Below are 16,848 nucleotides of genomic sequence, written 5' to 3'. Positions count from 1 at the left end.
TTGCCTCTTAAGCACAAAATTAATTATTTTCCAATGTTTTAAACTGGCTATGTTGTTTTTTTTTTTTTTTGTCAGAGTAATGTATTATGTTTGCTTTACCAAATTCCTCTAGTTTAACAGAATAACCAGCTTCTCCTCTTTAGCAATCACAATCCTGCCCCATTTATTGCCAAAAATGCATCTTGTAGCATAAGCAAACTTGAGTCCAGTAACTACTGAAAATCAGTGCTCTGCTGCCAGCCGCTGTGCAAAGCTTCACCAATTAAGGGCACCGCAGGCATTGAAATGCCCGTGATTGTAGTGCAGTCCAGTGTGTGTGCTCTTCCTAAGGAAGCTGATGAGGGAAAAAGATCTGAATTCTAATTAGATACAAAAGAGGATTTTAATGCAGTAACCCTGAAAACTTGCAAGTTGTTAACCTGAAGGGAGATTTTTTTTTTTCTCCAGTCTGTCTTCTTCCTAAGTGCTCTCAGCATGACTTCTGAACATGACACCATAAGAAAGGCCATACTGGGTCAGACTAGAACAGCGTGTTTTTCAGGCAGTGCCCAGAAGACGACTCCTAGGGAAAAACTGTGCAGTGATCCATCCCTAGGATCCTTTCTTGGTTTCCAGCAATCAACGGTTCAGGGAATTTCTGAACCACAGCTATCTGTGTGTTTAGTCACCTCTCATGGATTTTTCTTCCATAATTGTGTCTAATTGCTTTTTGAAACCATGTAAACTTTTGGCATCAAAAGCAGCTTGTGTCAATGATTTCCATCCAAGCTGAAATCCTTCCCATTACGATTAGCCCAGGAACAATTCGCTAAGAAAAGTCTGTTGTTATTTGGAAACTCTGATCTCCTATGCTAGAGGACACAAAGCAGTAAGTATTCTTTTGCGAAGAATTTTACTACACATTGCACAAATCAACACTGCTGTTAATACAAATTCACAGCATCCATTGCTAGAATTCAGAGAGTTATTACAGAGCATACTGTGAATGCAAATTAAAAATAATGCACCACACTCAACCGAATGCTAATGGACCAATGGCACAATGTCAAATACACCAGGAGCTAAGACTTTTAATACTATTATTAAAACCTCAAGCAAACAAACAAAGCAAGTAAATCAGCACTGACAAAAACTGTTTGAGCAACATTTACTCGTCATAGATCAGCATGCAGAGTGACAGTACAGCTCCCAGCGGTTCCTAAAATGCCTGCGCAGCTGAAGGAGGAATATGCCTCCAGGGATGTCACATAATGGAAGGGTTCTCATCAGGCACTATGGTCGATAGTTAAGGTAATTATGTCAAGCTAAACATTTCTTTCCATCAGTGAGTGTGGCACAGTGTGTCCAGCTGCTTATCTGTAGAAAAATCCAATTTGGGATCACGTGTCTGTTGAAGCGTGTGTATAAAATACTCAGCAATAGAAATGAGGGGCCATAGTGGAGTTCAGAGTCGTTCTTCATGACACATGTGATGGGCTGCAGGGGTCAGTCAGCATCATTTATGCTTATGGGAAATCAGAGCCACAGTTTAGGAAAATAAATAAATGCATGATGTAAGCAAATAGCAAGGATTACTTGGAAGAAGAAAAAAAGGGATGTCTAGATGAAGAAAGATGGGAAGATAATCTATTGAGTTTGATCCAGGATGGTGGCCTGACAGCCCAGCTCCAAACTGGCTTCTTGGGATCACAGTGCACTGAAAAAAGCTAGATCCCTTTGTTTTTTGTGGGTTGGTTGGTTTGTTTGCTTGGGGTGTTTTGGGTTTTTTGTTTATTTTTGGTTTGGTTTGGTTTGTGTTTTTGCATTCTTACATTTAATTTGCTGAAATTCACATAGAATATAGTAAATAAAAAAATAAGGAAGCACCATATGCTTATGTATGGGGCGGACTACTTCGTTGGTACCAAATAAAACAACAGGAGTGATACAGAGCACCATAAACTCATGGATTTGAGGGGTTTGGAGGAAAGAAGACAGGACCTCTGTCTTTAAACTGAGAAAAAGCCATTAACCACATTAAATACGGTTAAACATATAACTGGCCAGATATCTGCCTAAACCTACTGTTGTGTGAGACTGATTCTCCTGCTCTTTTCTGGAATAAAAACTGTTGAATACTCTGTAGAAACGTATCTGCTTCAAATCCCAGATTTGCCATGTTCAGGTGGTACTTCGGCTGTTCGCAGCCCTGGGAAGTCAGTGCTGACAAGGCTGCGGCACAAGAGAGGTGCCAAATGGGTGCGGGTGTGCCCAAGCCCCCTGCCCGCAGCCGTCCTGCCCAACAGGGGCATGTGGGGATCCGCCACGGCGGCAGCCAGACCGGGCTGGTGGCTGTGAGATCATCTGGGGGAGAGCCCATGTCCCAGAGGTCATGGGGCTGTGTAGGACATAAATCCTGCGTATGCTTGAGGGCCAGAGAGCCATCTCACAAGGTGCTTGAGCTCCGATGCAGCTTTAAGCACATTAATGTTTTTGTTAAACTGGGACCAGTCTTGTGCTTATGGGGAAGCACCTGCGAGAGTCCTCCAAAAGCTCAATGTGTCTCCACAATGAAATCAGTGCTTACGCAGGGCAAGGGGCATATCCATGCAGTGACAGGGAAAAGCAGGATGGTCACCGAACCTTCAGCATGCCCTGGGAAGAGAAATGCAGGATGTAGGAAAATAAGCCATGCAAAAAAATATCTCAGCATCAGAACAGCCTTCCTGTTTCAGGATCCTCGGTGAAGACAAGGGAAAAAAAACTCTAGACAATTCTTTATTTCTGCTTCTCTAATAACATCTTGAGCCATTTATAAACTGAAATTGAAAACTTTTGACTCCAAACAGAAATAAGTCCAGGCTGCTTCAAGAGGCAGCAAGATATACAGGCATTTGGGAAGGCTTATTGGAAACTGGGGTTGTCTCAAACGTGTCTTCTCTGTTCTGAAGTAATTTTCTCCCTGAATGCTACCAGTTGTAGACTGGAGTCCAAAGTGGGGAAAGTATGGTGGGATTTGTGCTGACATTTGCAAGAGCCACCTCAGCCGGCGCAGGAGCGTGGCCGTCCCACCAGGGTCGGGAAGCGGGACCGGGCCTGGCCCCGGCTGTGGTGGCAGCACAGCCCCTCACTGCCATGGGGAGCAAGTGACAAACCTCGGATGGGCTCTGCCACTGGCAGGGGCTGCAAAAGGTGGCGGGCAGGGGCCAAGAGGGGAGTCAGGACTTTGTCCCGCTCCCAGCAGATCATCATTTGGGCTCCGCTCGCTCCCTTTCTGTCCTCTGAGCATACAGTGCTAGGTACAGGACTCCATGCCCACAGTGAGATCCTTTGGTAGACAAGTATAATCTCCTCCATGATTCATGCATTAATTAAAAATAACAATTCTTTTAAATGCTACCTTTTCCACTTACGTAAATACGCTGATATCCCATGCCTTGGTGACAGGCCTTGCTGGTTGTATTGCCCTCCTGGCTCGCTTTTGTTAGGCTCTGCAAATATACTGCCGCTTGTGCAGAATCTGTATGCTGGCTAAGCCTGAATCTCTCCTATGGTCCTCAGATAGCCACTTATGTATCTGTCTCCCTCTCGATTACTGTACTTCCAGAGAAAGCACATTTTGGCTTATTATTATCCAGTGCTTTCAATGGCCTGGCAGAAGACAATTAGGGTCTAGCAGAGGGGAAAACCAAATGTAACCTGGGAGAAGGGAGTGCTGTCTGGACAGAAGGGATCAATAAATGCTCATATTTAGCATTGCTTTCAGAACAGGCATTCAGTACCTAACTCCCAGGTGAGACTTCTGCAGCACATGCTCGTTTGCTTCTTACAGATTGATCAACCTTATTTTTAACCTTGAGGGCTGTAACACCCATAGTACTTCATTCAGAGTCCCACTGCGTGGAGGTGCTGTTAGAAATGGCCCAAAGTTAACAAGTTCAGCTAAACAGACTAAGCTTATAAATGTGCGGTTTACATACAGCATTTCTGAGTCGTCTTTATTCAGCAGCCTCGGTTAGCATCATCATCAGATCTGAAGGAATCTAAAAGCAGATCAGTGTTTGGGAGGAGGACCCAAAGGGGAGAGCAGGAGCGAGCGGGGAAGGACGGAGGCCCCGGGGTGGTGAGAGGGTGCGTGGGGAGCTGCGGGGCTCAGCGTGGGGGACACCCCACTGGCATGCAAGGCTGTGCGCAGCCCCAAGGGCAGAGTGGGGGAGGATGAAGGCATTTTCAGCTGATGCTTAAAGTACCATCATCATGTGGTGGGGAGATGTGCATTTTAAAGACCCGCATTTAAAATCCTTTGCCTTTAATTTTGTGTTTGCATATTGCATGAGTATGCATTTGACCGAATAGCTGAGCACATGTAAAAGGCAATTCTAAAGCAAGGAATCATCACTTGAAACCTGCAGCTGGAGAAAATTTATTCAGGCTTTCCAGATGTACTCAGGCTCGGCTTAGCTGTGGTTAAGAGCAGACTGAGAATTTAACAAGTAAGCAATATGTGATTTTATTGATAACTGTTGGGTATGGTCATGCAAAACTAAATTAATCCTGCTGACAGCTGACCAGAGGGTAACACGCACAGCAGCACCTCTGTGAACTGCCCCAAACCACACAGCCTGGATCTTCCTTGGGGAGAGATGCTGCTTCAGCCTCTGCACTACAGTTTTGCTTCTTGTGTGACTCACCCTTCAGTAACGTGTATGGTGCAATAGATTTGTTTTGGAAAAAAAAAATGTTTTCACCAGGGTTGAGACTTAGACCACGAATTCAGTCCACATTGGGGGAACCGGAACTAGCTCTCTTTCTCTGCCTCAGTGAACCAAATTATCAGCACTGAATTGCATGTTTTCATTTCTGTGGCACGTCAGTGTCTAGCTAAAGATGAATAACACGTAGTGTCAGGTTTCTGAACTGGCTGCTCTATGGGATATTTGCATGTAGCGCACTGAGCCCTGTAAGACAGGAACCAGTGGTCACCACGGGGCCTGTTTCGTGCCTGACTCAGTGATATGTGTCAAGATCTGAAGCAAGATGATCTCTGGAAATGAAAAGGTGCAATGTAATTCAAAATTGTGACATATTGATTTCTTTGTTCAGATACCAAATAGTTTGTAGAGCTGTAACACAGTGCTATAACTCAATGTTTTGCTCCTTAATGATTGCTCAGTAGCCCACTTACAAATACTGTTTTACCATTTACTGACATTTTACATTTATTGAGCATATATTTTATCTAGACTCATAAAAACAGTGCAGGAAGTTTTTAATAAACACAAAGATGTTTCAGGCTAAACAAAAGCAAGAACATGTGACTATGGGAGTACACTCCCAATGTGTGATGAGAAGGTGCTGCCAGATGTTCTGCAGGGAATTGGGGAAGGAGGCACGAGCCTGGGAGCTGTGAGGGGAACGCGGAGCATTGCACTGGTTGGGCACTGGTGCCAACCTGTGTCCTGGACACCAGCTGGCTGAGGTCCTGAGCCTGATGTGAAACGAGTGGCAGTGCTTTGAGCTGCCCACTCGTTTCCCCCACAGAAGGCATCATCCTGACCGCATCCCACAGCAGCTGTTGGAGGGGACGGCAGGGAAGGGAACCGTGTTTTCTCTGGGCTCTGGGTGATCACGCACTGAATGAGCTGTGGGGTGGGCACAAGAGGATCGGATCACTCTTGGTTTTTTCTGTCTATAGCAAACAGGCTTTTTTTTTTTTCAGACTATAGTATCTGCACTCCTAGGTCAAGGTAACGTAAAAAAAAAAGTGACAAAACTCCCCGTTTGACTGTAGTGATCTATTCTGTAATCATAAGGTTCAGACTGTGTAATATTTGGAAGCTTGTGTTAGATTCCTGATTCCATATTTAGTTACTGCTCATATTTAAGTCCAGAGAAGATTTGGGGCAATTAAGTAAGTTGTTAAATATGAACTTAGAAAACTAACTTCCCATTCACATTTTGTTTTTAAATAGCCTATAGATACTGTGTTTTTCTAGGCAGGACGTAAAATGAATAAATGATGTACAAACAAGCTTGTTTTGCCAGTTATAGGTACAAAACCTTATAAGGACTTCTGCTTTTAAAAGGAAGCTGAAATCATACATTTTTCGTGCAAAACATCAACTTCATTAGATCTATTTATTTAAAAGTTCTTTAAAAAACAAAGACATAAAAGCCTACTTTAATGGGACACAGCTGGGATACCATGGCTGGGTTTCATATGATCAGATACAGTCATATAAAATATATACATCCACATCTGAATCATTTACCCTGGCTCCATTTATATAATATTTAAAGGAAAGATATTTGCTTCTGGGGATAAATTTATCTCATCCAAAAGTGAACATGTTTAAGCTCACTTCTTTTACCGCACATATAAAAAGATACCAGAGAGTCTAGTTCAGCTACAGGTGAGATAAAGCCCTCCTGCCTGACAATAAGAGATATTTAGGGGAATTAAAAGCATTCCTGTCCTCATATGAAAACAGAGTTTGTTTCCTGTGTTCAAATGTATTATGCTATGAGATGGCGGCAAGCTTTTAAATGAGTATTTCTTTTATAGCCTGGTACATAACTTCTACTGCAGATGCAAGGTTGAATCAAGTCACATTTTAACATGGACTAGGCTTGGTAACTCTAGGTTTTAATTGCACTTGCATATTTAATTATGTGGGAAAGATAATTTAGAGACATGGTACAGTGCATCCTTATTGACGTGAGTTACCCCATCAATGGACACCGGGCTGCATTTACGTTGCCTACTTCCGTTTCCCCTGAAGTTAAAACCAAAATTTTCCTTTATCTTCCCTTTGCTTTTCACGTAGAAAATGGCTGCCATGCTTTCTCCCACATCCCCCTCTGCCTTACAGCAGGGTGGGGTTTTCCAGCCACTTAGCACGGAAATCAAAGGGAGTTTTGCTGTTAAATTCAGAGTGGAATTAGTTGGTAGGAAGTGCTCAGAAAAATCCTACCCCCGCCAGAGTAACTCATCCATCACCTGGGAAGGGCTCTGGTACCCTGAATCTGGAGGGCATTGGTGTGCAGAGCACCACCGGCCTTGTCGCCCACCACCTTCACACTAAGGTCACACATCGTGTGCTCGCTTTGGCAATTCAATTACCGAAAGCCCATTCTCCTCAAAGGTATTCTTCCCCCAGTTATCAGAAACTGGAAAGAGTATTGGGTTAAATTTTTATTTACATTGATGAGAAAAAAAAAAACAAACGAAAGGCTAGATGCTGTGATGTTGCAGAAAGCTGAGAGAGGAGCAAATCAGTGAACTTGTATTCTGCCAGGCTGAGCGTGCTCCTTCAAGAAAGCAAGCTGCCAGAGGTTTTATTGTTCTGAGCTGTAAATGTGCAAGGTGATTATAGCAGATAAAGCCCTGAACAGAGCCCACGGGCTGGGCACAAAGAGCACTGAGATCTGCAAAGCCTGGGGAGCGCAGAGGCAGCGCGGCCGCGCAGAGGCCTTCCCGGGCAGCGTTGCAGCTGCGGTGTCTTACCCAACAAAGAGGGGCTAAACTCCTTAAAAAAAGGGTTGGCAACAGTATAAAAAAAAACCTTAAGCTGTGAAAAAAATGAAAGACTCGCTCTGCGATTCTTGGAAGCTGACAGTCGAATTAAAGCAGAGCATGAAAGCTGTTTCTAACCCCCTCCTGTGAGCCTGTTTCAAGAACTTTTCTCTGTTGCATTTGAGTCATTGTATTCAGTTACAGAAGCGGAAGTGTTAAAAGAATTTCTGTCATGCAAAACATTCAATGCTATTTTAATTTTGTAAATTCCTCTTTAAGAAGAAAATGTTAGGAGGAAGACAGACGAGTAATTAATGTAGATAGTGCTGTCTCACAAAACACAGCGAGCCTGGCTGCAGGAAGAGCTTGTTTCATGCTTCTGCAGCTATTGCTTTTTCTCAAAAAATATTTATTGAGGGGCCCTATGAGTTTGAAATAATAGTTTTTGTAGGATTTCTTCAATGCATATACTATTCCTAATTTGAACAAAACAGACATTCTTTGAGTAGCTGTCCGATACGTTAGTCTATGCTTTATGTAAATAAGTTTTGTATTTATATATAAGCTGGGATCAGTAATTTGCCCACGATATAGAAATGGATTATGCTGCCATGGAATTAAAAAGCAAACAGTTTGGTCATGAGTTAGCGTCACTGCAAACCCTAAATTAAACTGAATTAGATTAAGGGTGATTGCCTTTCCCTGGCCAGGATTAAAATGTTAGCTGCTTTTGAGATCAGGAAAATATTCCCAGGACAAAATCTCCAGAAACTGAAGGATGCCTGTGATTTAATTATGCATCTTGTGATATTTGGTGTTTTTCCCACTGCTCATTCACCAGAGTCACGAGACTCTGAGAAGCTGAGCTTTTTCTTAAAAACTAAATTTTCAGTCCTTAAAATTGCTGAGAAAGAAAAAAGGAAAGAAAACAACAACAAAGTCAGGAAAGGAAGCTCCAGAGTTTTAAAGACATCAGAAAGAAAAAAGACGAAATGTTTTGGAAGAATTGGTGTGTTCCTATCCAGGTTTTGAAAAGCTGTACTTGATAGCATCGGACATTTCTTTCTTTAGCAGTGGTAGGCAACTCATACTGACAAGAGACACTATAATTCACAGGGATCATTTTTAAACCATTTTGCCCTACTTGGTCCTTAGAGGAACACCCCAAGCAGATGAGATTGAGGCAGAAGAGCCCCAGCATCTGCAGGAGCAGAGCCCTGAGCCTCCTCCAGCCCCGCGTGCCAGGTCGGAGGGATCTGGCACAGCTGGAACCGGCTTCTCCTGGCTGTGACTGATATTTACAGTACTAACAACGCAATAGCAGCTACCTTCCATCAACAAGCAGCATTATTTTATTTTTTTTTTTCTACAGGTTTGACAGCCGTGCTCCTGTTCCAGGACCAGATGTTGGCAGCAGGCTGGCCGGAAAGTGAGAGAAGGCGTGGGGAAGGGGGCCAGGCTGACATCCCCCCACCACCGTCCCCACAAGTGCCAGGTGGCACCACGTCTTTGCCTTCAGAATGAAAGCTGGGCGATGACTCCGAGACATTTCAGATCATAACAACCACCATGTGGTCTTAGGGCAGCCTCAATCTTTCACTCTAACAATATCCAAAGGGAAAAACAGAAGAAGGGGTTACAGCCAGTAGGCTTTTCCTTAGTGTAACCCTTCAGCACTGTGAAATCTCTGAGTTACTGGGGATATCCAGGCTGTCTGGCTAAAAAAAACTAGCGGATTTATCTTCCAGGAATTTATCTAAAATCCTCTTGAACCCACTCGCCATGTGGATTGAATTCCACACTTCCCTTCAGCATTGTATGAAAATAAAATACTCTGTAATTTCATTTGCATTAATATCTGACATTTTCACCACATGATCCTTATGCTGTGCAAATAGTGACTAACATTTTCTCATTTATCATCCTCACATCAGTCAGTGCTTTAAATATCCTTATCTTAATGCTTCTCAGCTGATGAGCTCTTTTCTATTTAATTTCTTTACACCTGGAAGCAATTCTCAAAAAGTTTGAAAAAAATTTTAAAAACATATCTTATGAAAAATCCAATTTTTGCAGTATCTCTCTTTAGGACAATTTTTCATTGTCCTTGGTAATTAATTTGCCGATACTACATACCACATTTCTATCAAGGCTTTTTTTGCACAAATTCAAAATATGATAACAAGGTGCTGACTATCTTTCACCTGGGACTGAACAAAAGCATTGAAAAATAGCCAAAGAAAATGTCAGGATAAGTAAATCAGAACAAAAAAATAATGTTTTATAAGGGAAAAACGTTATACAAGATTGTATCTTTTACCTACAGTAGGAAAAAAAAAGAAAGCAAAGAAATATCACTTCAAGGTTTTGTAGAAGAGTCTAATTTGAGGAAACTATTTATAGGTGCTGCACATTATGTTAATTTGGCTTCTCCTGACATACAAAGGCTTCCTTTGAGAGCTTTTACAGTAAAAGAAAGAAGAAAGCAAGAAAGCGAGGGGCTCTCACAAACAGTTATGATAAAAGCTGCTGTCATTATAACAGATCATCACAAAGAGAGAAGGAAATGGTGAGATGTCATTAATCACTTTGAGAAATGTTCACAAACAACTCTTGGTTTGGTAGGACTAGATACAATATTTATGAAGAGGGATATGTTATCAGCATTATTTTTTTCCTCTGCAGGCTGTTTACAAACTCATCTCGGTTTCTGCCAGTGTATTTGTTATTGGAGAGAAATCATTCAAATACCTCGCTCAAAACAGTAAGAAAAAGTTAATTCCTATTTGAGAATAGATTTCATTTCCCTGAAATGGGATGTGAAGTTTTCAGCTTGTAAACTGTATGCAAACAGGTCATTTTCAGTGGGTTATATTCTTTGTACTGAGGTCATTGATCATGTTATTTTTTCTACTGGATGGCTGTGTGCATGAAAAACAAGCTTTTTGATGTGGCAAAACAGGCCAGAACTGATAAACTATTGACAATGAATATAAATAATAGATTGCAAACAGAGAGGATCTGTGTATTGTAGAACTTCAGGTTATTTTTTATTCTTGATGGTTTAAAGGGGATAGTGGCACCCTAGCCACCTTCACTGATTGTTTTACTCATAAAAATCCAATTTTTTCAGGAAAACAAAAAGAAAATATTTACAAATTAATGTCTGCAAACAGCAAACATGGTATGGATAGAGGATAAATGTCTCGGCAGAAATTACGTGTTCATGGATGCTGCTTTGTGGCCAACTTCTTTTCATTCCCACTGCAGACAACCACTCAAGTTAACCCTTTGCACAGGGAGACAATCTCCTCACAACACAGAGATTCTCAAGAAATGAGGTGTTAGAGTAGCTCTATTTTTAAAAACATTTAAAAGCGCACTAGCAATAATTAACTTGAAGCTTATTATGACTTCTTCTTTGCATGAAGATGTTTTCCCACTAGTGAAACAAAGAAATAAACTTAACAGCAAAGTCAATTATACTGTTAATCAGGCATTCTTTAATAACAGCACTAGGGAACGAGCACTGGGGAACACTGGGGATCATCCTCCATAAGTGCTCCCACAACTGGACACTCTTGTGTTGCTTTTATTCACACAATTATTACATATTCATTACGATTTTAAAAAATTTTTAGGATACAATACACCTCTACAAAGAAATAATTGCATAATCATAAGGTTAGTATGAAGTTAGGTATAATAGTTTAGTTTCTTACTTACAATGCATCTATTAATTGCTGGTCAAATATAAGCTAAGCACTCTGCTTCTAAACAATGTATTACTTAATATTCTATCTCCCTCTTGTCATGCAGCAGGATCTGAAACTTGAAAAATATCGGCTCATTTTTTAGATGGTTAGAAAGCGTTTATCATGTCGATTGGTTAATGATGGGTATGTCTTTTGTAACTTAATCACAGAATACATTAATTTAGCAGCTTCTCTTCACTAGTCTGTACTAGCAGTGTTATCCAGACACCCACAGTACCAAAGACTGATGTCCCAGGTATCTGTGGCACAGCAGCACTGGGCACTGCAGAGCTGCTTTGGCGGGGGCTGGTGGGGGAGGCGGGAGGTGGCATCCTGGCCGCTCGCCCACCTGTGAAGTCCATCCACCTGCTGCTGGGGTGGCCTGGGAGCACCACGGGGGGTTTGCTGGTGGGAGCAGCAACACAGCGTTGCCCTGGGGAGTGCACAAGCCACAGGGGTACCGACAAGGTTTCAAAAATTAAGTGTGCGCACTCCAAAATCATCAAGCATATGTTTTCCATATGGCCCACGTAGCCTGGACATGTAAGTTAAGAGCTGAGGCTTGGAAGAGCCGCTGCCTGCGCAGGTGCTGCTGCCGCGGTGGCTTTGCCAGCTCGCACAGGGATTTTGCTGTGGTATCCACTATCCGGTGTTGTCTTAACGTCATCTTGGATTTATGAGCTGAATGAACTCACACCGCCAGATCACATCTTGGGCCAGTAAATTGCTCGCATTTAGACCAGATGTAAGGATGTACGTAAAGTAGTCTCACCATCCCTTTTAATTCTTTCTCCTAGCACTAGTCTGCAGTCAGGCTGGAGACGTGTAAAATCGGAGGCCTCGTCATTTTTCAGAACAGCAATAGAAAGCAATCAGTAGCTGCCACTTCAATAATATGGCTTGAAACATCACCGTCACATTAATCTCCTTTGAGTTGGCAGCTGATATCAAGACTACAGAGTCAAAATGAATCCTTCTGGACATATGGTTAAGTCAACATAATTTCTTGTCTTACCACCCCATTCCTCAGGGGCAGAGGCCCAGAGTGTCCTGATCCCTTGCATCCAGTTATTTCCATAACTTCCACGGATAGAAATAATCTTCTACTTCATAAGTCATCGTTAGGTGCCCAACCAGTGCCATCTGCAGTTGGACAGGAGGAGAGACAGCGAAAGAGCCCCAGCTCCTGTGATGAAACATCCTCGTATGCACAGATGCTGCTCCTCAGCTTTGCCCCATGCATTCAGGTTTGTAATTAACTCTGCCAGATTCTTGCAGTGACCATCTCTCCCTCTTGCACTAATATCAGAGGAAAGATGGATTTTCTGTTTCGTTACATTTAGGAGAGTTTCTACCCATCAATCTCCATCACATGCCTTGGAAGCTGGCTTTTAATGCCTAATAAAACATTGCTATGTCTAGGTATGATTGCAGCTTTTGTGTTATATGTGATGACTTTTTCCTCATTAAGACTTTAATTTAACTCGCATTACAGATTTGTTTTATCTACTTAATAACAGAATACTATCTAAAGAATATCTCAGTATAATTTGAAAATTAATATAAAAAGGCTGCTGCAGACTTTAATCCTGGCTCAGACACCATTTTCAATAAGTATTTTGGAACTGGAGATCACAAATTTCAGTACATCCTCTCCCAATAGAACAACTTCTCAAGGTTTAAAAGGTTACCCAAACCTGGATTACTTGCTGAAAAGTAATCCAGATTTTAAAAGAGACACTTTCTTCCTGCAATAGGACCTGTCCTTAATTTTTATTCTAACATTGTTCAGGATGAGGGATGGTGCTATTTAAACAAGGTTAATCCTGCTAGGATAATGAATTCATTGATACTCTGCTATGTAACTATCTTTACCACACTCCAACACTGAGCGACTCTGAATTTTCAGTTGATGCAACCAGATAGAATTGAATTGGAAAAAGCTGACATTTCCCAATGTGTCCGAGTGGGAAATGATTCAGTGGTTCCAAAGAGCAGAGCCAACTGTGCAAGACCATTTACAACATGATATATCTGGAACTCTAATCCACCCTTTTGTTTTATGAGCTTCTAATCTTTCTATTGTAATGTGTGGTGCTTTCCTTTTCCATAGGAAGATTTTGATCACATGCTGGTTTCTTTTGCATCTGCTGGGAGGAATTTGCATTGTAACTTCCAAGGGAACCCATCACAAGGGCAGCCAGTGGTCCCTGCCCCCTGCAAAGCCACTGGATCCCTGTCAGCCCAGGACAAGCTGGCAATGTACGCTGAGCCACACATCTAACGCAGCTCATCACAGACCGAGCCATTGTCATTTCCATGATTAGACTTTGACCTTGGATTCAAAATATTAATTTGCATTTGTCACAGAAGTGGTCATTGAGGTATGCAAGTCATGCAGGCTCATTTTATAACAGCCTATTTTGCAGCATATTGAGGTATTGTACGTTCTGGGAGAACAATCAAAAGCTTGTTTTACCTAATAAGGAAACTGCTGAGGCACATGAATAACCGTGCTGTTTTCCAATACATTTCACACCGATTAATTTTTCAGTTTTTTGAAACAAGCTGCGGTTATCCTTGAGTCAGGTTCAGTGAACAAGTGCCTGACTTTAAATAGAAAACTACTGATGTCGCTGGGCAGATATGCACAGGCATTCAAAAGACGAGGGCTCCCACCAACACTGAATGACACTGTACTTTTCAATCTCGCTCTTGTTCCCCTTGCTTGCTACTGGCTACAGAAATACCGACTTCATTTGTAAATAAATGATATTTTCATTTGATAATTACATTTTCATTTGATACTTACAACATTTTTATTTAAGAACTTATGTATCTGCCCTGCAGAAGCTCAAGTTTCATAAAAGAAAAAGTGAAGTCCAATTTCACTTTTCTAATTCTCTTTCTATACAGTTTTCAGGTTTCTCTGAATCAGGTAGTTTGTGGTACAGAAGCTGAAGCTGTGTTTGGCGTGCTGGCTGAAGGAACAACTGAGCTGTTTGCTCCCCAGGTGGTTTTGTGTTGGGACTCTGTCCATGAAGTGTTCCATAAACTACTGATGTTAATATGACATACTTAGCCTTCTCTCTGACTTCTGCAGATAACTCTTGGCTTCTCTATTGTCATTAAATAATCCCAATCTTCAGTCTGCCATCTAAAAATTGCTGGTGGCTTTTTCTTCTTCAAATTGCTGCTGAACTGCCAAAAAGAATATATCATTCTCCTTTTGCAGCATGACAGTCTGAGATATTAATTAATGCACTGAGATATTAACTAATGGCCCATGACTGAAGTATTGAGCTCAGACCTTCTATTTCAATCATATATAAGCACTTCTGCATTTGAACTGTACTTTACACTTAAACATTCAAGTCTCAAAGCTTTCCTTGCTAGCAGCCATGGCATCAGTCCCAGCTGTTTGCACAAAGAGGTAGGAAGAGTGACATTTACACTTACTAAGAACCATGTTTCTTTCTGACATAATGAAGCAACCTGTAGGCTCTTGCAGAGCCTGTTCTTTTGCCCCCTGAACTCCCTTTCCATAATTATAGCATTAGGGAAACTCAATCTGTACATGATCAGACTGACAAATTCAGGAAGGACATTCACACTCACATTCTACCCTATTTCTGATTTGATCTAAAAATCTATCTTTATTTTTCAGGAACTTCACAGTGCTACAATAGCAATTTCTATAACGTCATTGTATCACATCTTACTGCTCTGGGACTAGTTAGTAGCTGGGTGAAAAAAATCACAAATAAATTTAGCAATGGCTACAGAAGGTGATTCTGAAAATTGACTTGGGAATATTATTTCACCCAGTGAAAACTGACCTGGGAATATTTTTTTCACTCAGCTCCTGAGTATGATTAGGATATACATTAGTGAGGAATTTAAATGAGAAATAAAGCAAAGGTCCTCTTGGACAACACAGACAGGTAAATATCCCAAAGGTGTTACTAGAAAATAATCATAGAATCATAAAATCACAGAATTATTTAGGTTAGAAAAGACCTTTATGATCATCAAGTCCAACCTTTAAGCTAACACTGCCAGCTCCACTGAACCATGTCCCTAAGTGCCACATCTACACATCTTTTAAATACCTCCAGGGATGGTGACTCAACCACTTATGGTACATAATACAAATAATAGACTCAATGTCATCATTGAATCCATTCAAGTAACATCTCTTTCTTTTGTCTGATTATTTTTAGTGCCGCCATGCTTGGTTAGATGCACATTGGTGCTAGGCACCACATCCCTGAGAAAGTAGCCCGTTCTTCTAAGGCACGTAGTCAAGTCTTGCTTATGTTAAGCCAGTAGGAGCAAAATAAGCATAAAGCCCATGTCACTTACCTCTTCATACTGAACCGCCTGGATCTCTGCAGCACCCGGGACAGCATGGGTGCGCTGGAGGATGGAGCCGTTGGCTCTTGCTGTCAGGAGGGTGAGGAGAAGTGCCTGTGACATGGCTGCAGGACCCTCGCCCAAGGCTTGCATGGTGCCTCCCATTGCTGTTCCCCATGGCACAGCATATGAACACTGTAACTCTGTACCTAACATTTATGTACACCAGCCATGTCAGACAGCCACAGCCACAGCTCCTTCCCAAAGCAGCAGCGAAGGGCGTTGAACCCTCACACTGAGACCCCTCATCTGTGTGGGCAGAAAGGCTCCGGCATCACATTGACAGCACAGTCAGAAGCCAGGGCAGGATTCCAGGCATAGCTTTAAACATTCTTAGCATGAAAGGTGCTGTATAAGTGTCAGTCATCGTGTTCCCTGTTGGCACTGGGTTAGGTGACTCATTTTATCACCAAGGCTATTCCTAGAAAAAGAAAATGTAAGTGCCTTAGAAAGGGAGAAGGGTTTCAACTACAAGAAGTCTTATAGTCTTTATAAGGGTGCCTTAGGTGTCTCAATTACCGATGAAATCCTGAGTGATTAATGATCAAAGGAAATAGCAATAGGTTTATGTTACTGGTTGTGCAGTATCACCCTGGGACCCGCAGGAGCATCAGAGATCTGCGGTGCCAGAGACCAGAGACACAGGTGATCAAAGAAAGTTTTCCAGACACAGTTGTGGGTCTGTGGTATTTTACAAATTGTTAAAAGCTGCACAAAAAAGCCTTCAACATCCTGAATAGAGAATTCTGGAACAAACACTGCTGCGTTTCCCATGTGTACTAATTCACCTGTTACCAAACCTTTTCCTAACTGTAGGAATGATTTATGCTCAGCTATATTGTTATATGTTGTTAGAGAAGTTGAGAGAGGGTGCACCTACACCAGCATTTTACACTCTCAGAATGTTTTTAAAATCAGTCACCCTATCAACCCTATTTTTGTTTGCTTTGTGGAATGGTCTCGAGGCGCACAAGCTGGATTGCTTTCGGATGAAATCAAAGCAGAAGACATGTTTCTGGACTGTACCTAACGTGCTCCAACCACTCATGGCATCAGTAACCTCCCCCGTCCCCCTCCACCCCCCCGCCCCAAATAGTGTGGACATTGGATCCTCCGTGCCAACTGTTTCACTCCACAGACCGACTCCTGTTGCAGGGCACTACTTGCCGATGTGGGTGTCCA

General features: G+C 42.0%; 1 protein-coding gene across 1 annotated transcript in view; it reads right to left on the bottom strand.

Annotated features, from left to right (window-relative positions):
* Window positions 1-15,909, bottom strand: part of ST8SIA6 (ST8 alpha-N-acetyl-neuraminide alpha-2,8-sialyltransferase 6) — a 66,650-nt gene extending 50,741 nt beyond the window's left edge. Inside the window, exon 1 of the mRNA XM_065627712.1 lies at window positions 15,616-15,909. Coding sequence (XP_065483784.1) covers window positions 15,616-15,662 — 47 coding nt within the window. The 5' untranslated portion in view covers window positions 15,663-15,909. The remainder of the gene's footprint in view (window positions 1-15,615) is intronic.
* Between the last annotated feature and the right edge of the window lie 939 nt (window positions 15,910-16,848).

This window comes from Caloenas nicobarica, chromosome 2 (assembly GCF_036013445.1).
Source record: "Caloenas nicobarica isolate bCalNic1 chromosome 2, bCalNic1.hap1, whole genome shotgun sequence".
NCBI lineage: Eukaryota > Metazoa > Chordata > Aves > Columbiformes > Columbidae > Caloenas > Caloenas nicobarica.
Note: the sequence above shows the minus strand (reverse complement) of the source record. Positions and strands in the feature narration are given on the sequence as shown.